The 25,299-nt window shown below is 40.5% G+C and overlaps 1 protein-coding gene across 1 annotated transcript in view; it reads left to right on the top strand.

Moving 5' to 3' along the window:
- Positions 1–4,643: 4,643 nt before the first annotated feature.
- pcsk7 (proprotein convertase subtilisin/kexin type 7) overlaps positions 4,644–25,299 on the top strand; it is a gene marked incomplete at its 3' end in the record, with an annotated part of 57,798 nt that continues 37,142 nt past the window's right edge. The window contains exons 1-5 of the mRNA XM_080731109.1: positions 4,644–4,727; positions 14,535–14,896; positions 16,232–16,495; positions 18,961–19,095; positions 21,556–21,721. Coding sequence (XP_080587235.1) covers positions 14,624–14,896; positions 16,232–16,495; positions 18,961–19,095; positions 21,556–21,721 — 838 coding nt within the window. The 5' untranslated portion in view covers positions 4,644–4,727; positions 14,535–14,623. The remainder of the gene's footprint in view (positions 4,728–14,534; positions 14,897–16,231; positions 16,496–18,960; positions 19,096–21,555; positions 21,722–25,299) is intronic.

The following is a 25,299-nucleotide window of genomic DNA, read 5'->3' as shown; positions in this document are numbered from 1 at the left end:
TGGTGTGGTCTTTGCTAGTGAATTGTGTTTTCAGATATTTAACCACTCGAACCGTCAATACTTAATAAACTTGACCTTTCACTATGTACTAAGCTTTTTGCCAAGAATTTTTGCTATTTTTGGCTAAAGTCCTCCTGGAGTACTGTTAGATATGAATTATGATACATAATTGTATGATTCATGTATGAGGACCATATGACCATAAAGGTTATATTCTGTGAACTACTGTCTGAACTTACAGTACAGGTTACCCTGAGACCATGTTTTGGTTGTACTGTAAATTCTGGTTAGTGGAAAGTCACCAGGACCCTACGTATCTCTGTATTCTTGTTATGATCTGTGAACCAATCAACGAGTCCCACGGATATTGTACTTCATATACTGTAAGTCTAAACCTTCATTTTAGGAGAGAGAGACTAGAAAGCTGCCACTAGGATGGCAGCTCACTGTTTTGTCCTCTTTGTCTGATTCTCTTCAAATACAACAATGTATTGATATAGTCTTTTAGCTGTCTTTGAGTCTTATTTGGTTATGGATTTATAGATCCATATTTAAGTTATTTAACAGGGACCCCCCAAAATCATTTGAGGGTCCACCTGGGTACCGACCCCCAGTTTGAGAACCAGTGCTTTAGGATATACAGTAGATATTTATCTATCTGTGTCCCGTTCATCTTTTCTCTTTTCTCTGAATTTAGACGCCAGTTCCAAATTTTTTCCCAGAGGAACATGTTTGTCTTTGTGAGGGGGAGGTATTCTATTACATGTCCTTTCTGAGTCAAGGACTGTAAGTAAGGTGGTTTGGGTTTTCAATCTTCACATTGATAAGATCTTCATAAAAGAAAAAGGTGTGACAGCAGCAGGTTGGTCAAATAATCTATCCTAAAAAAAAAAAAAAAAAGTCAATGAGACCACCTGGGTGCAATGAAAAGTAGGTGGTTGGATGACACCATGTTTGGTGTAACATCTTACAATGGCCAGTCACGGCTATTAGAGTTACAATTTATATTCCTTTTTAGGCTATTGATCTATCAATTATTGATATAAAGAAGGCTAGAAAACACAATGCACCCTAAGGACTACAAACCATGGAATGACATCTAGACCATCTGCACAGTATGAAACAGAGCTGCTACCTTTAAATGCATTTTGAGAAAAAAAATAATGCTGCTATTTGTTCCAAAAGCTTTATATAAAATATATAAAATGTGACATAGCTCTGTTTACACAATGCTGTACCCCCTCCATCTGTATGTATGTTCCCCATTTTCAACTGTTTTTATATATTTTTGTGACACTTGCTTTGGCAATGTAAACCTATGTTTTCTCATGCCAATAAAGCTCCTTTGAATTGAATTGAATTGATATAGTAACAATATATTTAATATTCCTCTTACTTTGGTTATATTAATATATGACTGTATGCTTATGTGTCTGAATATATTGTCCTAGCAAGGGAAGTAAATGAGTAGTTAATGTCATGTTTAGTACACCCTCAGTGTACTGTGTTATGAAGCAGCAGGCTCATTCAGCAAGGTCAAGTGCACTAGCTATTCCCCTGTAGGCAAGCGGCAGACCCAGACAGCAAGACGACAAGTTCTAAGGTGTTATGAACGCAAGGAGAATGCTTCTTATATCAGACGTCAGTATTCTGGCTAGGGCAGTGACAATGGCCTCGGCTTATAGCAGTGGGCCTTCCATTATCAGTTGATAAGAATGGAACACATTAGTTAGTAGTTGGTCAGGGTAGTGTCGCCTCTCTTGGCCACCGAGCGTGGAGCAGCACATTTCATAGTCAGGCATAATTGACCTTCCATACTCAAGTGCCGAGAGAACACATCTTTTGGTCAGACAGAAGGAATGTCAGTCCTCAGAATTATCTTAACAATATTGTGTATGTATCATTGCAAAATATAGATCGGTGTCCGATTCCCGTTGCCTTCCGAGACAACTGGACCCTGTCCACCTTTCCTTCTCTCATCTCTTTTTCCTTTCTCCTTTTCTATTCTTTACTATTATGTTCTCATTATATTACATAGGAATTAATGTCATATTATTGTCATCTGTTGTATTGAATAAATCATCAAGACATATCAGTGTCTAACTATTGATTCTCTCAACAGGTAGTGGTAATAGGCTGTATTGCCTAAAGAGAAAAAGTTATTAGATTGATTTCGTTCCCACATCTGGGCACTACTTGTTCAATGCATTTTTGCATAGCCAATACCCTTGTGGACTTAGGGTTAAAATATCTCCGTAAAACACCTGTCCGATTTTTGTCACCAGTCAGAATTGTATATGAAAGTGAATAACAAAAAAAAAAAACGAAACTCAAAATCTTTCTCAAATGTCATATATACATCTACCTAACATCTGAAACAAGTATTGGTGCCTTAGTATGCATGTGAATTTAGATCATGATTGAAATGTAGCACATTTGAAGAAAATGCTTCAACGTAATTGATTGGCCCCCAGAACAATGAAACATACACATAGTCAATTTTGCTAAAAGCTTATGTTTTATACATAAACAATTTCACAACCTACTGTGTAATGAAAGGTAGGAAAAAAGGAACCGCACACCTTGGCCAAAAATGGCTGAAAATCAATGAAATGGCTACCACACCTCCTAAATTGGAATAATGCCACAAATGGACAAAACTAAAATAAATACACTAAAATGTCAGAATCATTACAACATATCGTATACAACATTTATTTAAGTACCACAGTGTGCACAGCATCTGTCATTTGTACATCAACTCCCTCAGAATATGAACACACAGACCAAAACAAAAACGCATAGATGCATCACAAAAAAAGAAAAATCATCATCATCATACCAACATATAACTTTCTTCTGCTTCCTTTGAAACATTCTCACAGTTCTGGCTCCGACATAAAATGTCCTAATCTACTCTGCAGTGACAGAACATTATGAACCTGTTAAAAGGCAAAAAGTCAGTCCAAGACACAATGACTTTAAACACCCATCATTTTTTGACTTTGGGAAGAAAGTGATTGCTTCGTATCAAGCGTTCTGAGAGGCCGAGGACATTGGCAATAAGGCAGGATGAAACATCAGTGTTAGGAGAGTAGAGTCGGGTAGATATAAATAAAGGCAGATAAACATGACTTACAGAAACATGTCTTATGAATGATATGAAATGAATCTGAATGGTTCTCCTGATGAGCCGATGATGTGGATCTAGCGACCCCCAGTGGAGAGGTTCTGTCACTGATTGACAGATTTTATAAGAGAAATCAGCAAACCAGGTCTCTGAAGCCCAAAAGAAATAAAGAAGTGACTAGCCTACTATGAGCTCTTTAAACCTGTACACATTGGCAATTTGGAAATAGACGATCTACAAGCTCACAGCTTGAGGTGTCCGTGGACAAACACATATTCATTTGGTGGTTTGCATCTTAGATCCACTAGTTTGGGTCCCAGGCAAACGTTTGATTTCTCTTTATGGACCTTGAGCTGTTTGGGAACCTCTGGACGAGACGACTGGTGCCTCAGTGACCTTCGAGTTTTCATAGTTGTTGAAAAAAATACACTTTCCCCCATTAATTTCTGTACTTTTAAGGCCTAATCTCTCTGCACATGCTACACAACCTGTGTATTCACTCATATATAAATACAAAATAAAAACAGATCTACAATAGCAGATCTATTCAAGTGTTGTGAGCTTGTAGATACTCAAAACATTTACTGTCCACCACTGGTCACTTCGGGCCGATAGGTGGAGACTCTTTTGGTCATCAAATTATTAGGAATTTAGGAGTGTGTGGTTAATTGATAACAAATAAATAGCCATTCTTACGGTATGTAGACTATATACACAAACATTACAATATAAATTTCTTTGCATGGAAGCTTGCCTACATTTAAAAGATAATTATTGTACTGCTGCTGAGAATGTGACAATAGAGAGGATTCGGACAGCATTGAGACACTTTGACAGTGGTTTAATGTACAACACCGCCTCTCTGTGGTCTGCGTTGGCTACAGCAGCTCGGCAGCCCTGAATCATAACTGACATATCTTCATGACAGTCATGGATCCACCATAACCTGGTGTTGAGACATTTTACCAATTTGCCACTAACGTAGATAAAAGCATTAACATTTCAAAAATAAAGTGTTTAACGAAGGCTCACACATATCACAATATAGTACGCTTAAGCAGAATTACCCTTATTCTCTGTATTGTTTAATAAAAAGCATTTTGATCCGATCGGAAGCCATTTTCTCGAATCTTTCTCACGTGACCCTATTGGTCAAGAGGTGTACTGCACTCTGATACATTACAACTTCTTTAGAAAATGGTAACCAATAAGATTGAAATGCTTCTTATTAAGCAATGGTGACAATACGGTTAATTCTGATTAAGCGTAATATATTGGGACATCAATACACTTTTAATATGCACCTTATTTTTGAAATATAAACGTTTATGTAGACGTACGTCAAAAATTAGCTAGATTGCTCCACAGCAAATTGAGGTGCATCCATGACTGTAATATTACGCACGGCTATCGCGGACCAATCAGACGACACGCTTTCACGGCGTGCGTCGTCGACGTTGCGTGACGTAAGCGCGTCTCGCTGCGTGGCTTGTGTTGTGGAAGAAGAAGAAAAGATGAAAGCCAGCAGCTAACTTTAAACTTTAACACCAGAAAACACGCAAATAAGGCGTCCAAAGAGGCCGTTCTCAACACTAAGGTAACCATTCTGACCTCCTAACGACTTGACGTGACAATGTAAAGTGTTGTCGTGTGTTTTGGTTTGGTTTTAAATGGTGTTTTTATAGTTTTATTGGTGGCTAAAGTGGTGACAGACAGCTATGTTGTTAATGTTAGCTTTGATTAACAGCTCAGCCATGAAACTACACTCTGTTTACACTAGTAGATATAGTGTTCATTTAACTTTGACCGTGTTCATTTAACTCTGACAGTGTTACAAATGCAGTTTACATTAGTTGTTAGTATTAATTTAGCTCTGTCAGTGCGGTTCCATTTGTAACACTGTCTGAGTTTAAGGGTTGCTTTTTGACGTTGAACTTGAGAAAAAGCTGTAAGTAAGTAAATTGAAGGTTGTCATTTTTGAAGTGAACCCCCATATAGAGCTAGCCATAAATTATAACTCCGGAGAGGATGCTAATATGCGGAGGTTATGTCAGTTATAATTTATGGCTAATATAGAGCAGTGGTTTAATACCACACTTTTATTTTAAAATGTTATATATTATTTCAAGGACCCTCCAGTTTGATAAGAATTAGGTAGGTCACCCCCTTCTGATACTGTATATAATATATTTCTGATATTCATACTATTATGGGACCCTAATCGAACCTCTGGAGTTATAACACTCAATATTTTGTCAACTTGAACTTGGGCTCTGTACTTGGTCTGCTCTTTTCCCCTCAACTCCCAACTATCAGAGAATAGCCAATCTAGTTACTCTCAGGACCCCCTAGGGGTCCCGGACCCCCTGTTGAAGACCCCTGCTGTAAAGTCCTCAGTGATAATTTAACTGAGAGTGTAGGGGTATTGGTGGAAGAGAGGAGATGTATGTCTATATAGTGTGATGTGTGTGGGTGTACATGGTCTGGATATACTGTATGTATTTATTTACTGTACATGTGTACAGTACCCTCAGGGCTCCTCGAGGGGACCCAAAATGTGCCCTTACATGTCTCTAACTCTGAGAGATCTAAGTTCCAGAGATATGGGGGTCCTTGAATAAATAAATGCCATTCACATTCACAACCATTAAAGTGTTGTACAATAATAATGAAAATAGTCCATAGATTAAACGGCAATTCAACATCAACTGAAGCAAGCATTAAAAAAAGAGATACTGTACATGAAATATCATATTGTGATAAATGATTTGGTATTGGATTAGCATAGACTGGAGCATATTCACCATTATCAATACCAGGGTTTCCATAGTCACAAAATTCCTGGAAATTTTCTCTTTTTTTCAGACCTGGAAAAGGTTTGAATTTATTAATTAAATGTTTTGGAAAATGTTTGGATATAATTTACATAGTTTTACTTTTTGGCTTTTGATTTTGTTTTTGTAAAATAAAAAAAATAAAAATAAAAATAGTTCTCGAAGCTAGAAATGTGCCGATTGATCGGTGAGTGATCGTGATTGGCCTTTAATGCCTCTGTCGGCTTTGATCGGTATCGGCTTTGCCGATCTACAAGCTAGTTCAGCTATTTTCACAATATTTATCTGTGGGACTGAATGTAACCTCAGCTTCAACTCCTACAAGTTGATTTGGAAGGTCCTCAGCCTGCAATCTCCTAATGTTTATACTTAATATACAATGTCAATGTTCTGTAAGAAAAATCACTAAATATATAGATGCTGCTACAGTAACACAATAAAAATAATAATTTATGGATTTGACGCTGTGATCGGGAATTTCGGTATCGGCAGATACTGATTCCAGGTGATCGGTATCGGCCCCAAAAATCACAATCGGAGCATCTCTACTCGAAGCAACATATCACGTTGCACTGTGACACATTGTTTGCTTGTAGATCTGTCATTTTTGTCACGTGAGTGTCTAGGGCCGGGGAACTGATAGCACACATGTTTAAGAGCCTCATTATGGCAACATTGCTATAGGCCTGGAAATGGGGTAAAGAAAAATATATAGGCTACTTAAGTTACGAAAAGGTTTTTAAATTCATTGTTAAAACCCCTGTAGGGCAGTCTGTGCAGCTTTACAGATACTAGTATCGGTATCGGAAAGACTCCGCGCCTGATGTCATGCAGAGAAAAGAATAGAATCGTCTTCAATTTCCTCAAGAATCCAACCCAATGTTTAGCACAATTTAACACAAACAAACTGGATGCTATCTTCATCCGCAAGCCATTCACATAGAGGATGGGTGCCTAATATAATAACTGACCTCAATCAGTGTATTTATTTCATTGTGGGCTGAACTGCTCTGACATGCTTCATAATAATACCACCAGTAAGACTCCCTAATCGGCATACACAAACTTTAGAAGGCAATCGTAGCCAATCGGGAGGGAATATGGGAAATGGGACAGATCCATGTTGATGACATGACTTTAGAGATACTGTGTACCGCTTTCCGTGATTTTAGGCCAAAATCTGTAGGAGTAGTGTCCAAAAATGTGTATTGCACAAATCGACCTGATGGTGGAGCTAAAAGATGGCCATGTGAGGAATCAGGGGTGGAGGTAGTCAGGTCCCTTATACTTTTGTTGGATTTTTGTGAAGATTTGCAAAACTATACATTTTTGGAAAGGTTATTGTCTAAGGAATCAGAAAATCAATGTTTCCATTTGCCCAGATGTGTTTATGGTGGCCATATTGGAAGTTACAAAATGGCCACCATAAAATTACGGTTTGTAATATCTCAGCCTCTAAATAAGCTGGAACATTGATTTTAACTGCTAAACCTACATTTTCAGGGTCAAGGAATCCAATGGTGGTAGTTATAAAGCTCAAATAATTACAACATTAACCCTTAGATGCATGACTGGGTCCAAAACGGCCTGGCGTGGTTGTTTTCTTGCAATATTATTATTATTATTATTTCTGAAGATTTGCAATATACATTTTTGGAAAGGATATTGTCTAAGGAATCAGAAAATAAATGTCCCCATTTGCCCAGATGTCTGCGGCGGCCATATTGGTATTGACAAAATGGCCGTTGTAAAATTTATGTTTTGTAATATCTTGACTTAAATAACATGGAACATTGATTTCAATGGCTAAACCTACAGTTTCAGGGTCAAGGAATCCAATGGTTCAAGTTATCATTCATTATTTTGTAACATCCCATTGAAATGCATAATCCACCATATGGGTAAAAAATGGCACAGCTCAGGCAGTAAGTCAGATAACTCTATCTTGAGTTATTTTTATTGAGATGTATTTTAGTAGTGAACTTTGGATGTTTGTGTGACCATTTTGAACATCATGACATGTGTAATCATATACAATTTCTATCATCATCATAATAATTTTCATCACTTCAGATTTACACTTGTATTGGACCATCTCAAGGATGGCCTTTGGGGCTGGGAGGACCTCTGTGGTCGTTGGTTTCAGCATGCCAATCAAGTGTTTGAAATACCCATTTCGCAGGGGATCTAGCTGTGGATCCTTCAGTGCAATGGCTGCTTGTGTCCATGCCCTTGTTTGGACATGGACCCTGAAGATGCTCTGCTTCAGAGCTCCAGGTGTTTGCAGAACAGATGCCATGGCATTGCAGGGATTGTCTTGATGTTGATGCATATACAAAGGACTCCAGTGTTGACAGCATTTCTTCCATAATTTCAGCTTCATCCAGTCTGCAGAGCATTGTTAACATCGTCATGTGTTTTGAGGTAGACAGGGAAATCTTGCTCTTTCGACAACGCAACATTTCGACAACGGAGCGTCGGCAGGATATTGCCTCACCCCACGGAGGTTAGGGTTTGGGTTAGGTTTGGTTGTCGAAAATATGACATGTAGAAACAGCGACATATGCTCCCAAGGTAGACTCTGCAGCTAGGTTGCCTTGCCTATACAGGAGAACCTCCCTGTGTGACAGGGAGCGTGTCGCTATTTCTACAAGTCATCTTTTCAACAACCAAACGTAACCTCCGTGGGGTGAGTAGCGATACCTGCCGACTCCGCTGTTGAAATGATGTGCGTTCGAAAAAGCGAGATTCCACCTGTGTGACAAGAGAAGATATGCCCCATGAAGACCAGCCACCTCAAGCTGGAGATTCTACCCACCAAGATGCAACAGATACAGGGTTTACAGTCATTAGACAGCACTAGTGGATGGCATGGTGTTTGTGCAGAAGCTGAGCAAAAAAAATTGCGACTGTAGTGACAGTCAAGGATCTGAGTGGCTTATTCAACGACAGACTGATGCAACTAACACAAGATTATGACAAAAGATTCTCTGAAGAGTGCAACCAGAGATAAACCAAGACAAGTAGAAGCTTCTATTCAAGTCTCAAGTCAGAGATGACACCAACATCAAACACATATGTGTTATGTGTCTGAGGTTGGTGTCAGACTAAGGCTGATCTATCTTGCTGCCAACACTCTAGAGTACAACAGGGGATCTTCCAAGCTGATCATCACATCTGCTTCTAGATACATTTATACCTGGTCTTTGAAGAAAATAACCACGAAGAAGGAAAACCAAACAAAATGCACAGATCTAGCTCAAAACAGATGAAGACGTTATCAATGCTCTGTAGATGCTTTTGGATGAAGCAAAAGTGACAGAAGGAATGCTGTCAACACTGGAGTCCTTGTATGTGCAGCTTACTCATCCAAAAGAAACAACATCAAGACCATTCCTGAACTGCGATGGCATACTGTTCTGCAAACATAGAGCAGAAAGTGACAAGCTCCCTCCAACACCTGGAGCTCTGAAGCAGCACAATCATGAGAGTCCATGTCTGAACAAGGGCATGGACACAAGCAGCCATTGCTCTGAAGGATCCACAGCTGGATCCCCTGCAAAATGGGTACTTCAAACACTTTATTGGCATGCTGAAACCAACGACTACATAAGTCCTCCCAGACCCAAAGGCCATCCTTGAGATGGTCCAATGCAAGTGTAAATCTGACTGTTCTTCTAGCAGATGTTCCTACAAAGCTAAGCCTGTATTGACATGTATCATTGCAGCAGCCAGTTCCAGAACGATGATGATTCCCAAGCTCTGATGCACAAAAGTGATGATTGTTGTTGCGACCGAAGGTCGCAGTATACCATGAGAAATGTTGCAGCTTGTCTCCCTCTGTGTCAGTGCTTCCTTCAGTCAGTCAGTATCATCATGCTCTGATGTCACTGTGATGTAGAGGAACCACTCTTAACTGAATGGGTTTGCTGCTCTGACATCACACTCCTGGCTTCATGTCCCTTTTATGCCCATATATTTTATACCCATATACATGCCCATATATGGGCATGTTCTGACATATGGGCATTCCCATATCACACTTGCACATTAATTACGTCCTTGTCGGGTCTATGCCCATATATGGAGATCCCTGCCCCGATGTCATCAATATTAAGGGCATATCTGGCAATGCCCATATACAGTATGGGCATGTTCTGCCAATTTCAACAGGCACTGTTGAGATTGGGTAACTGGTCCGATATAGATCACTGGCCAGATAGCCAAGAATTGGCCTTTAGGGCAAGGTCGCATGTCGCCCTGAGGCGTCTTACTAGTAATGATTATGATGATGCATAGAGACTGTCTATGATTTTACACGTCATGGTGTTTAAGATGGTTACACAAACATTTAAAGTTTACAGTTAAATATAAAAGAACTCTGAGTTGGTGTCTGACTTACTGCCTGGGCTGTGTCGGTTTTTTACTCATATGGTGGATTATGTATTTCAATGGGATGATACAAAAATGAAATAATTGGACCATTTGATTCCTTGACCCTAAAAATATACAGTAGGTTTAGCCATTAAAATCAATGTTCCGTCTTATTTAGAAGCCAAGATATGACAAAACATATTCCAATATGGCCGCCATAAACACCTCTGCATGGGCAAATGGAAACATTGATTTTCTGATTCCTTAGATAATAATCTTTCCAAAAAAAATATAGTTTTGGTAAATCTTCAAAATAATCTGACAAAATTACTTGGCCGTTTTTACTAGGCCGTTTTGGACTCAGTCATGCATCTAAGGGTTATTTTGTAATTATTTGAGATTTATAACTACCACCATTGGATTCCTTGACCCTGAAAATGTAGGTTTAGCAGTTGAAATCAATGTTCCAGCTTATTTAGAGGCCAAGATATTACAAAAAGTAATTTTATGGTGGCCATTTTGTAAATTCCAATATGGCCGCCATAAACACACCTGGGCAAATGGAAACATTGATTTTCTGATTCCTTAGACAATAACCTTTCCAAAAATGTATAGTTTTACAAATCTTCACAAAAATCCAACAAAAATAGATAAGGGACCTGACTAGGTTCTGATTTGCCATCCAAGGAGTGTGTGTGCAAAGTTTGGCATGGATATGGGCAACGGTAGCAGAGATAAGAGTAAGGAAAAGGTGTGACGTGACGTGACGGACAGACGGAGGGACTGACTGACGGAGGGACAGACGGTGGAGCTTTTCATAGTAACTTGCACAACAATGTGCATCGGCCCAAAGGGACTATTTATTTTTTCCTTCTTTTTTCCCCAAGGTTTCTTCATTGGTATTTTCACATAATCAATAACACAAAAAGCATACACATGGGTTCTAACTACTAAGGGACTACTTCTCCCAGAATTGTGCACCCGACAAACGTTTTCTATTTATTAAACCCACAGAGTAAAAAAGAAAAGAAAGAAAATACTACTTTTGTGTGACACTGTAGTGTGACGAAATAGAAGGGCATCACGAGTTGGTTGGCATTTTTGAGATACGAGACCACAACCAAACCAGTTCAGTAGCCAGCAGGGCTGTGGTGGTGACATTTACATGGAACCAGTTTGTTTGTCTCATGCACGCTCGCACGCGTGCGTGCACACACACACGCACACACACGCGCACGCACGTGCACGCACACACGCACACACACACACACAACAAAAGCCTTGTCATAACAATCATTGTGTGTGTGTGTGTGTGTGTGTGAGTGAGTGAGTATGTGTGTGTGTGTGTGTAACATGAGTGATCATCCTCACACCCATGCTGTTCTTCTCTCATCACATGGCTCTGGGCTGCAGGTTGGTGTCATTTCACACGACTGTGACGGACAGAAAATATGTGTCACCTTTGTAGATCAGAGGTCTTCAACTTTTTTTTGTCTTTGTAGGCCGAGGACCCCCTTATAATTAGCTGAGCGAGAGATGAAGCATATTGTATAAAATTGTGTTGCAGATTTAAACTTTTCATATAATTTCACACAATTCACAGGTGGCTTTAGACTATCACTGTTGTGTTTTTTTGTTTGTTTCAGACATTTAACTTGACCTTTCACTCTGTACTTGATCTGCTCTTTTTTCCCTCTACGGCTACCCCGAACCTCTTTGCCGAAGATAGTACCTGATGTTGCGAGGCATTCGTAGAACTTATTGATCTGATATTTTCAACTAATGTTCCCCCCAGAATAATAACGAATCTAGAGTTGAAATGGTTGAAACGATAAAATCCATATCCCCTGTAGTAACTCTTGTTGAAGACCCCTGTTGCAGAGGCTGGAACGTCAAGCTGCAATAATTCATAACTTAATTGAACTTTATGCGCTGTTATCTTGACTTTGTGCAGCTGTGGTATCCTTTTACATTGGAGACTTGTGGTTAGAGTGTCTGCCCTGAGTGAGCATCATGGGATGTCCGGTTCAATCCCTGGCCGGGTCATACCAATTAAAGACTCCGAAAAATGGGACCAAGTGCCTTTCTGGAGTCCCTGCTTGGCACTCGGCATACAAGGGTTGGGGTCTACTTGTACATCAAGCTGCTTCACGCTACAGAAACAGGAGATTGGCTCCTGCCCTATGGGACTCATACTTACTTATGTATAAGCTGGAAACAGCACTGCCCTGTGATAACCTCTTCACATTAGTATGTAGTCCTGAGTAATGAAGTATGAATTAAGTGATAATGGAGCATGTACAGTTAATTTCACTCTTTGTGACAGCCGGTCACAACTCCTCACTGAAGTTACTGTACGCTGTGTTCACACACACTGGCAGCTTCAAAAGACCCGTAATAACGAAGCAATGCAGAATATCTGTCTGTCGCTGAGTTGCTGTTTTAGGGTGTTTTGCAAAACACGCTCGTTAATATTTCTATGACTAGGATTTAAACCCAAGAAAGCACTATGGCTTGTTCCTGGCTTTGTACTCAATTCATTGAGACATGAAATGACAGACAAATGTTACTATGCAAAACATCATATAACACTCAGAAATCAGGAAATGAAAAAGTACAGTAAACATGTCAGGGGGGGGGGGGGTCGGCTCTGTCTTTTGTTTTTTTAAATGGGCCTGTTTCAGTTTAACAGTGTCATTAAGTGAGCGTCCCAATGAGCGAGGAAAGATATAAGGAAAAATATAAAGGCTTTAAAAAGAACAGGCAGCTGATGGAAATCACATGGATTCAAGTTCTCGTCACCACTCGTCATTTAGATTCCATAGAAGCCAGCATGTCCTCTATAGCAGTGGTTCTCAACCTTTTCAGGCCGTGACCCCCAAAATAATCATATTTTAACTGGGGACCCCCACTCTGAGCACTAAAAGTCTAGGCATTATATTTGGTATAACACGGTTCCATTGTGAAAATAGCAGATCTACATGCTCACAACGCCTCGCAATGCGAGGCGTTGTGAGCATGTAGATCGGCTATTTTCACAATTTCTGCCTCAAATATTTGACAGTTTGACCAATGTTTAAGGTATTGTTTTAAGGTAATGTTTTAGGTATTAAAAAGTCCTTAAATTGTCACTTTAGAAATGTGCATATATCCTCTACACAATTAAACTTTATGTGGGTTTGTTTATAGTTGATTGAGGAAAACAATTTTGGACATTAAGCTAATCATCTGGGGACCCCCCACAATAATGTGTGTGGGAGGGTCCCGACCCACTGCTGAGAACCACTGCTCTATAGAAGCATGTTGCACACTGAAACTGTCCGATCTACAAGATCACTTTGAGAGCATGTACAGATGGTTGTTCGGTTGGCCAAACTAGCAGCACCAGCAAGCTGACAGTTATCCCACTTATTACATGGATACTTAATAAATAAATGTAATACAGTATAAACAGAGCTGCTACCTTTATAAACATGTTTTAAATTTGAGTTTTTTTTTCTTTTCCTTCTTTTCCATGCTATTGAAATTGTATCGAGAAAAAATAAATGCTGATATCTGTTCCAAAAAGCTTCATACCCTGCCTTTATATACATAACGACACAATGTGACATAGCTCTGTTTACACAATGCTGTTCCCCCTCCAACTGTAAATATGTTCCCCATTTTCAACTGTTTTTATTGTTTTGAAACTTGCTTTGGCAATGTCAACGTATTTTTTCTCATGCCAATAAAGCTCCTTTGAACTGAATTGTAATACATTGACCTGTAAAAGTAACAACAAAGCGGCTACTTGTCTTGCGCTGGCCGCTCGCCCAGCACAACACGGTTGCGACTGGTCAACCACCTTGAGAGCAACGTTTGCTGTAAATGATATTGAGTGTTTGACACTCTAAAAACACGGCCTGCGCAGTGCGCACGTATGAGTCACCAGAAAAAAATAATGGGTGTTTTTATTGAATCTGGTTAAAATTGAGTTTGAAGCTACAATGGGTACAATTGGCTCCTGGGCCTGGAGGGCCTGATAACATTTACATCAAATAACTAAATATTGAATCAAGCTACTTAAAATCTGTTCAGGGTGTCCGGTGTTCATAAAAGCCTGATTAGACGATAACATGACCAAAAGTTCTTTTTTAAAGTGAAATATTCCTTTTCCATGCATATTGTGATTGATGGTGTCCCATCATATCTTCCAGATAACTCTACTGCTCCTTATGAAGACCGCTCAGCTCCTCTGCGTTGACACCACCTCCTCCTCCTCCTCTCCACCTCCTCCTCCTCTGCAATGACACCTCCTTACCTCTCCTCCTTCCTGGTCCTCCTGCTCCTCTCCCTGGTGGCTCTGCTCCTTCTCACCCGGCTCCCCGCCGCAACGCCCTCTCTCCCCTCCTCCTCCTCCTCCTCCTCCTCCCTCAGCCCTAGCGGTGGCTCCTGCGGTCCCGGTCAGTCCTGGGCGGTTCGAATCCACGCTGCAGCAGCGCGCCAGGAGGAAGGTCTGGGTGATGATGATGAGGAGGAGGAGAGTGGACCGGTGGACCTGGATGTGATCGCGGACAGGGTGAGGCCTTTTCATCACTGCTCTCTGTTTGAATACTTTAATTAGTTAGAGATGTAAAACGGCACAAGGTACAGTCAGACATTAAAGCTAAAAGTTTAACACTAAAAAGTGTTTCCATATTGGTCCTACAGCATGTATCCAATCAACATAGCATACAAATCAACGCGATAAAACATACAAATTCAAAACACAAATGGCATTGTTGAATGCACTGATTATTGATTTTGTTGTTGTTGTTATTCTACTGTTAGACTGACAACGAGCTCTGAGGTTACTGCTAGTGTCCTCACAGTATCCCACCCAAAACAAAATAAAAAGTGTGGTAAAACTTTCTATGAAGCCCACACTAATAATGCATTATGAGGGCGTTCATAATGCATTATAATGCATTCATAATGCTTCATTACTACACTCATAAACACACATAATGCGTGTGGTGATTGCCTCTGAGATCTTGGGGCACTTTTAATTACACAAGTACGAATTGCTCTGACTCCGCTAAACTAAACTATTGATACGGCGATATTGAGATTTCGATTTTTTTTTTTGCTGTAAATATGCATTTTGCGTGAATTGGTGCGTTGTCATGTAAACACACCAACCCTACGGACAATACGATTATACAATTGGGTTGAGGTCTGGACTCACGGCAGGTCATTCCATCCTCTCCACTCCCAAATTCTGGAGATACTCTGATGATTCTGGTGCTGTGGAGGTGAGCGTTGTCATCCTGGAGGATAGCATTGGGTCCCAAATTATGGCAGAACCCATGCTCAGGTGCTCCTGCTAGGCACACACCTGTGACTGGCACACACCTGCCAGCACTTGGAGCCCAAAACGAAAGTGAATGCCAGCAGAACAGCATTAAAGGTAGTCGGTGCTACCCTACACATTTGGCCGGGTGTCGCTCTCCATTCCAACATGTTGCTACTCCGAAATTGACTTCTTATTGTCGGAGTGGCGACACTTCCATAGGGGTTAAGTTTTGGGTAAGGGTTAGAGATAGGGTTAGTGTCGGAATGGAGACATGTCGTAGTGGCGGGGCGGGGTGTAACCGCTCTAGCCTGGCTTGGCTACTAATGCAGCTAACTAACTGCAGTACATATACATCCCCACCTTGTTTTTAACATGGGTGGATTGTTTAGCTGTGCTAGGCTGGTGTTGCTCATTCCACGAATACCCGATTCTTGCAAGGTGACTAACCAACGATACAGATTATATAAAACACAATACCAATTGGTATTATTAAAGGGGAGATATAATGGACCGAAATCAAGTCTTGGCTTATGTTGTATTTTTATTGTTGTTAACTCTATAGTGTCTGCTCTCCACCAGGTGGCAGCACAGGCGGGGCTGGAGAACCAGGGTCAGATCGGCCAGCTGGAGGGACACTACCTGCTGTGCTCCGCTAGCAGCAGCAGGCCGGGCTCCAGGCCTGGGGCCGGAGTAGGAGCCTCAGCCTGGAGGAGGAGGGTGCAGCCTGGGGACGTGCTGGCCGCCCACCCCCACGTCCTCTGGCACTCCCAGGAGAGGCTGCTCAGCAGGTCCAAGAGATCCATGGCCTTCAACGACCCCCGATACCCTAACCAGTGGCACCTGGTCAGTCTCTGTCTGTCCTTTGGTCTCTATGTCAGTGGTTCTCAACCTGTGGGTCGGGACCCCCAGAGGGGTCCCCAAATTATTTTGGGGGGGGTCCCCAGATGTTTAGCTAAATTTTAACGCAGTTTTCTCACTCAACTGTAAACATACCTTGTAGTGTATACAGGGTATCTGCACATTTCTAAAGTGAGAATTTAAGGACTTTGAAGACAATTTCAGTACCTCTGGTCAAACATTGGTAAAACTATCACATATTAGAGGCCGAAATTGTGAAAATAGCCGATCTACATGTATGTATGTACATGTATGTAGATCGGCTATTTTCCCAATTGGAATAGATCGAGTAAAACTAAATGTAATGCCAACTCCTACAATTCCTTGTTCAAGTGCTTGTCAGGGTGGGTGGTCCCCTCTTCAAATATGATTATTTTGGGGGTCACACCTGAAAAGGTTGAGAACCACTTCTCTATGTCAGTCTCACTCTTGGTCCTTTGGCTTCTTTAACTTCACGTAGCCAGGCTTACTCATCTGCCAAGAGAAAAGCCTGGTCACGACATAAGGCAGAGAGTAGTTAGAAAGGGCCTTTCTGTGTGGAGTTTGCATGTTCTCCCCGTGTCTCCTAGGGTCGGCTCCCTCACAAAAACATGCAGTTATCTTGGTCTTTATACTGCTTCCCCCTGGCCAGCTGGGGTGCCTGATGGAGGGGAAAGGAACTGGTTGGAATAACGTGTTCCTTACTTCCTTCCACGCACTATGTCCAGCCAGGGAAACTCCCCCCGTGTCACGTGAAAAGAAGCGACGACTCATGCATAGAAGGAAGCATGAGGTCAGTCCGTTGCTCTCCCCAGGTTGGCAGAGGGAGTGTAGCGCCCAGGATTACATAAAGTTTGGATATTTGTATACCTTTTATTCCCTTTTTAAATTGTGCCCCATTTGCATTTGTGGGAAGAGCAGCACAGCTGAACTAAAGCCAAACAAGGCAATTTTCACAAGAAATTTGTACTCTCTTTATTTTCTATTCTTTAATCTAATTCTCTTTTTACTCCTTGAACTGCAAACTTGAAAGCCTGCATAAACATCCCACGTTCACCAGTTTCATCCTACTGTTTTATGACGATAAAGTTCATTGATTGATTGAAAAGATTTTTCAAGTGTGCAACAACCCACATACTCTTTCCACCAATGCATATTCCTTGAAAATATTTTTCAAGTGCGCAACAACCCACATACTCTTTCCACAAATGCATATTACTTTAAAAGAGGACTAAACAGGCTTTCCAACGGTATGAACGTTATTGCCAAGAAGCACTGTATTACAACAGAGAATTCATTTCTAAACTGTTCAAGGTTTATTATCTAATGTCGTTTCCGGTCTGCGTGTTCTCTCTGAAATGTTGACACTTGTTGACACTAGAGGTGTGGGTGGTTTCTAAGGAAGACGGAAACAGTGACGCGCACGCACACACACACACACACACACACACACACACACACACACACACACACACACACACACACACACACACACACACACACAGCTGTGATGATGTGTGGAAGAACAATAAAAGACTGCCATAAAAGAGCACCTCACTTAATCAAATTCAACATTTTTACCTGCAGTTTAGACAATTTTAGTTGTCTTTACTTTGTTTTTACACATTTTTGTTTTTCCTCTTACTAATTTACTGTATAAACCCCAAAACATTGTCCAATGTCCTTGTTGCGGACCTGCCGCCTGGGGAGAACATCCTGTCTGTCTGAGGCTGTGCTGTCAGACCATTATTGTCACTCAAATAATTGCGATTAACGATTTAATTGTTTTGTTGAACGTTGGAGCATTTTGAATAAAAAATTTAATTTCTGTTTGGCTTTGAACAAAAGGTGTACTAGACAGATATGACAAACACCTTAAATAATAGAATAATTTAACACTTTATATGAATATGAATAGTGGAAATAGCCAATCTACAAGTTAAAAACGCGTTAGTCATTTGGATTCTGTAGGTGTGTCATTCACTGAATATAGGCTATCTACAAGCTTGTAGATGGCTGTGTAATAAGGATGATTTATTTTAAACCCTCTATTATTGGTAAAAGGTACTTATATAATGTACATCGTCTTTTGTATGTCTTTGCCAAAAACAGTCAAATGTCTTTGCCAAAAAAATAGCTGATCTACAAGCGTTGTGATCTTGTAGATCTGCTATTTTTTTGCAAATGTTCCGCCCCAGGACAATGGATTTTGATTATCACGATAATATCGTAATTCACGATTTATTTTGTCACAATAATCGTGATATGACATTTTCACATCGTCCCATCCCTAGTCGGGGGCTATTTTCCAGAGTAACGACCAGCGTGTTGACGATTATCCCTTGCTTTAATCCATGTACTGTTCTCCTGGGTCTCTGTTGTCTTTGACTTGCTCCTTGTCTCTGTGTCTCCTGTCCTGTCTGTCCATGCAGCACAACGAGGTCAACGTGGGCATGGACATCAACGTGACGGGGCTGTGGGAGAGGAACATCACTGGACAGGGAGTCACTGTGGTGGTGGTGGACGATGGAGTGGAGCACACGCTGGAGGACATCCAACCCAACTATGTGAGTCACACGCACTCTGCAAGACATCCAACCCAACTATGTGAGTCACACGCACTCTGCAAGACATCCAACCCAACTATGTGAGTCACACGCACTCTGCAAGACATCCAACCCAACTATGTGAGTCAAACCAGGGGTGGGCGATATGGAAAAATACAATATCACAATATTTTCCCAAGCTGTATCACGATACACGATTTTATCACAATTATTTTTTATGGTTATTTTTCAAGTTACTTGACAAAAACTAGACTCTCTGGGTTCCTTTTGGGAGGTCTAAATTGAACTTTACAAGTATGTAACTCTGGCAGTATACAAATGAAACCAAATGGATTTGGTTCCATTTGTATACTGTCAGAGTTAAGTGGAGACCTTGACATTTTAAAGTTTGAGAACTACTGATTTAGACCAAAATGCAGGTTTAAATTGAATTCTGCAATGAATCTCTGTATTAACGTAACAGATTAGTATGTAAACGGTCACATCTCATCCGTATGTCTGTCTGTCTGTCTGTCTGTCTGTCTGTCTGTAACGCCTGACATTGTGTTTTTCGCTCTGACATCATGCTCTGATGTCAGGGGAACCACTCTAACAGAACTGGGCTGTCCTCACTTGCTGCTTTGATCGTGCTACGATTTTATACTGTTAAACAACAATATTCTGTAGAACTAGTCCCCTTGTAGTGGTCTAGTGCAGTGGTTCTCAACCTTTTCAGGCCGCGACCCCCCAAATAATCATATTTGAACTGGGGACCCCCCCACCCTGCACAAGCACTTGGAATAGTAGGAGTTGGCATTACATTTAGTTTGACTCGATCTATTCCATTGTGAAAATAGCAGATCTATACGCTCACAACGCATATAGATCTCAATAACCCTTTTCATTTATTTTTAAAAATTAAATAAAAAACAAAATTATTACAAAATAAAAGAAGAATATTACCGAAAAAACACGTGGAATATCCCTTTAACTAACATTTAGCTAAACATCTGGGGACCCCCCAAAATAATTTGGGGACCCCTCTGGGGGTCCCGACCCACGGGTTGAGAACCACTGGTCTAGTGGACAACGACTCACTGCTGTGTGCAGACACGGACTTTCACACTTTGGGTGAACTCTGGGTGAACTCAACTGTCTTTGGGATTATTAACCCACGGTAGGGAGATGCTGCTAGATGTGTGTGTGACTGGATAATAATATTCAGTTTATAATGGTTGTTAAAAATAAAACAATAACTATAATCGAATTGAAATTAGTTCATTAGGCCTTCATTTAAAAAAAAAAGAAAAAATGCTTTTTTTCTTAACGACTTTTCGACTAGTTCCTACAAGATCGACTAGTGGTTATACGAGTCAACTAGTCGACTAGTTGGTGAAAGCCCTAGTAGAGAGTTATGTCTTAAATTCCTCTAGTAAGGGTCTTTATAAGGGTAAGAAAAAGGAGCATAGCATAAAACCTGGATGGACTGAGCATGTGGCTGAGCTACAGACTGCTGCTAGAGATGCTTTTAAAGTTGGCCAGAATCAGGAAGGCAGAGAAAGGGGCCCTTATTTGAACAAAAACAAACCTTGAATGCCAAATTTAAATATGCTGTCCACTTCATAAAAAAACAAAAAACAAGACGATAATATGAGAGCTGACTCACTTGCCAGAAAGCTGCGCAACAACAGCTGTGTTGATTTCTGGCAAGAGGTCAAGTTGTTAAATAAAAAAAATGTCATGTCACGATTATTCTGACCAAAAACATTGCAATTTACGATATCATCGTATATCATCGTGATAATCAAAATATTCCCAACATCCATTATCCTGGGGCGGAACATTTGCCAAAAGAATAGAAGCTCACAACGTGTCGTGCTTGTTGCATCTCTCTGCTCTATTTGGTAGAGAGTGAAAAAAAGACTGTATCAAGTACATTATTTCCAGGCCTGTTTTACCAAGAGGGTTTTAATGGTACTGGATTTACAGCTCGGCAATATAAATAAAATAATAATATAAAAAGGCTGTGACCCCCAAAATAATTCCAGTTAAACATTTATTAACTGGGGACCCCCCCCCCCCCTCCCCCCCCCCCCCCCACTATGACGAGCACTAAGAGTTGAGGCAGTACATTTTGTATAACACGGTTCTATTATCGGCTATTTTCACAATTTCTGCCTCTAAAATGTTACAATTTGGCCAATGTTTAATTTGTAATTTTAGAGGTATTAACAAGTCCTTAAATTGCCACTTTAGTAACGTGCATAAACCCTCTATACACTTATACTTTATGTTGGTTTATTTACTGTTGAGAGTAAAAACAATGTTGCACATTAAGTTATTCATCTGTGGACCCCCCAAAATAATTTGGGGACCCCCCCCCTCCCCCACTGACCCATAGGCTGGCGAACAGCATAGTGATATGGATTATCGAGCCAGCCATGACTTTAGGAGATTTCTTCCCTTTTTGTTTTTTTCCAGAGTCCAGAGGGCAGCTACGACCTGAACAGCAACGACCCCGACCCCATGCCCCACCCTGACAGCCGCAGTGACAACCACCACGGCACGCGCTGCGCCGGAGAGATCGCTGCTGTGCCCAACAACAGCTTCTGTGCTGTGGGCGTGGCCTATGGCAGCAAGGTGGCAGGTGAGTCCACGCCATCTGATTGATTGATTGATTGATTGATTGATTGATTGATTAACTTAACCCATTTAGGCCTAGAATTATTGAATGCTTTAACTATTGAAAAATAGTGGAAATCGTGAAAATGTGTGCACATTTTTCAATATATATTTTTCAAAGCAAACTTTTGTAACTGAAATCTCTGCTTCTGGGGGTCCCTGGAACAACATATTTTGAGATGGGGGTCCGTGGCCAAATAAATTAAATTTTGGGGGTCCTTGACATGAGAAGGTTTGAAAACCACCGACTTAGAAGAAGGATTTAGAAGTCGGGTCAAAGATATTTAAGACTTGCACAAATGTTCACAATTTTTCAAAAATAGCAGATCTACAAGCTCGCAGCGCGGCACTCGGTGCCGCGCAGTGAGCTTGTATATCTGCTATTTTTTAATAGTTGAAGCATAAAATAATGGTTAAAGTGGTTCAAATCTAAAGTGACACAGATTTGCATTTAGGCCTAATTAACACAGTCTCTGCCATAAATCAAGATCGTCTTTTGGATTTGACTGTCATACTTTCCTTACCTTTTAACGTGGGCGTGAGCGTGTCCATCGTGCACGATCGTGCACGGATCATGCACCGGGCAGGGATGCTGACAGAACCCTCGCTAAAAACCCCAGGACAAAAATCCACTCGTCCTAGACCTAGACAATTTGCCCTCCTGGCCCCCAAACTGTGGAATAAACTCCCTGAACTACAGACTCACTCCCTAGCTTCCGCCATGGACTGAAAAAACTCACCTCTTCAGACTCCACCTAAACCCATAGCACTACTGTAAGGCCCTCCCCTCGATGACCACACATGAAGCTAGATGGCTTTTCTCTTTTTTTGGGGAGTTTTTTTTAGATGTTTTTTAGAAGATTAGGTTTGTGGTCTACCTATGTTATTAATACTTTTTTCTAGATTAATATTCCTATGTATTTGTTGTATTGTTGTTGATGTACTGACATATTATCATGCTTATTATAGTGATGTATTACCCGCTTATTGTAAGTCGCTTTGGATTAAAAGTGTCTGCTAAATGCCTAAACTGTAAACTGCACATGAACATTAACTATACACACTATAGGATGCCAGGCGGATCGTCATGTTGGCTTGTGGTGGACATTTTGGGGCAAATTCCTTTGTCACAGACATACAAAATGAGCAGATAATGTTACCAAAAACACATAGAGCTCTAGCCCTGAATAACCATAACAGTTCTGTGACTCTGAGTGTACAAACTGATTGTTCTTGAGTACAAGTTCTCTCTGCTGGTCCTTGCAAATAAAACGTTTGAGAAGCAGTACTAGTGGACTCATAATGTGTCCATAGTGTCATAGTAAATCAGTGTCATACATATTCTGAAGAAGACCTGGATACTTCTTTGTAAATGTATGTCTTAGCTGTACACATTCCAAGTTTAATTCTGTTCTGTTACTCAATGAGGCCACTAGATGGCAGTGCAGGACTTATATAGTCATTTATTTGATACACTACACTGTCCTGTCACTAATGTATATCTGACTGTGATACTACATTTAGATTTCCAACAGTTAATCAAACTAATCATTTTAATTGATTATAGCAATAATGATTGATAAACTCTATTGAATCAAATGATCGATTTACAATAGATCCCTATTTTGGGCATATCATTTCAAGGATCAGAAATTTAAAACAAAATATCTTATCCATGACCGTGGCCAAATTCATATCATTTTTGATATGAAAAAGATTTGACTGTTTTTAACTGTTAGGATTTAGAAGACATTCGTAAACTGAGCCGCAGGTCTTTATAGGTAACCCCCAAAATGACTTTTCTTCTATTGATTACTCACGCTATGGAGACTTTATTTCAATAATATTTTTTGGTTTTTGTTGCATTCCTAGGACAACAATTTGATTGCAAGAAATGTACCCTCATTGATTCCGGATAGTCGGGTCCCCATCCGGAATCAACGGGGGTAAATGTACTATAATCACATGTTTGTCTTAGGAATGCAACAAATACAAAAAAAAAAAACATTATTGAACAGCAGTCTCCATGGCGTGAGTAATCAATAGAAGAAAAGTCATTTTGGGGGTGAACTACTCCTTTAAGTGGTTAATTCATAATGTATTCTTATACGTTTGTCCCGGGAAGACACCAAATTGATATTTTTCGGGGTCTGCAGTCGATATAAAAAGGTTTAGGGAACTGCTACCAATAACCCAATATTATAGTATAAACATAGAGAAGCATAGGGCTGGCGTTGAATCAAGGGATGGGACGATATGAAAATTTCATATCATGCTTATTGTGACCAAATAAATCACGATTTACAATATTAAATAATAGCTTGTAGATCGGCTGTTTTTTGGCAAAGACATTTGATAGAGAGTGAAAAAAAAAGACTGTATCGAGTACGTATATTATAAGTACCTTTTACCAATTATAGAGGGTTTAAGTGGTACTGGATATGCAGCTCGGCAAATAAAAGGTGAATTGATCCCAGTGCATGACGGAGGACGATATCACGATAAATTCAATCTCCACGATACGATTATCGTGAGTATTTTTTAATCACGCTAAACGATAATATCGTCCCATCCCTAGTTGAATCAGAGTCCAAGGCACTCTTCATCGTTAAAAAACCTTTTTAATGTCAGTCAGGCTAGTTCCTAATGGAACCAGTTTTAAAAGTGCCTTTTTATGTGGAAAGGCTTTTTTAGTTTATGATTGGTTCCCTCCTGACATCCTGACGTTACATTTACAATGTCGGCATTTAACAGAAGCTCTTAATCCAGGGAGATTTACAGTAAGCAAAGGACAACAAGAGGTAATACATCAAATGTATGGAAACAGCCTAGTAATCTAAGCAAACCAAGAACCTACTGTATCATCAGTCTAAACAGTAGAATAATAATACCTGTAAGACTCCCTAATCGGGAGATAAGCGACCGTCAGGTTGCATACACAAACTTTAGAAGGGAATGGTAGCCAATCAGGAGGGAATATGGGAAATGGGACAGATCCATGTTGATGACATGACTTTAGAGATACTGTGTACCACTTTGTGTGATTTTAGGGCAACATCTGTAGGAGCAGTGTTCAAAAAAGTGTTTAGCAAAAATCACCCCTATGGTGGCGCTAAATGGGACAGATCCATGTTGATGACATGACTCTAGACATACTGTGTACCGCTTTGTGTGATTTTAGGGCAAAATATATAGGAGCAGTGCCCAAACATGTGTTTTGCAAGAATCGGGCTCATGGAGGGCCATGTGGGAAATGAGTGGAGGTTGTGGTTTGGCAGCCAAGGAATGTGTGTGCAAAGTTTGGCATGGATAGGGGCAACGGTGGCGGAGATATGAGTAGGGCAAACGTTTGACGGACAGACTGACAGACACACTGACTGACAGCCGGTGTAGGTTTTGATAGTAACTGCGACCTGACGGTTGCAATACAATAATAATAATAAAAAAATCTATACGTGTACGTATATTGAAACGATACACACTATAGGATGTCAGGTATAGAAATGACCTGGCATCGGTCTACCTCTCCAGTTTTTGACTGGA

Source organism: Nannobrachium achirus (genome assembly GCF_963921795.1).
Source record: "Nannobrachium achirus genome assembly, chromosome: 8".
Taxonomy (NCBI): domain Eukaryota; kingdom Metazoa; phylum Chordata; class Actinopteri; order Myctophiformes; family Myctophidae; genus Nannobrachium; species Nannobrachium achirus.
The sequence above is the reverse complement of the archived record's forward strand: the minus strand, read 5'-3'. Positions and strand labels throughout refer to the sequence as shown.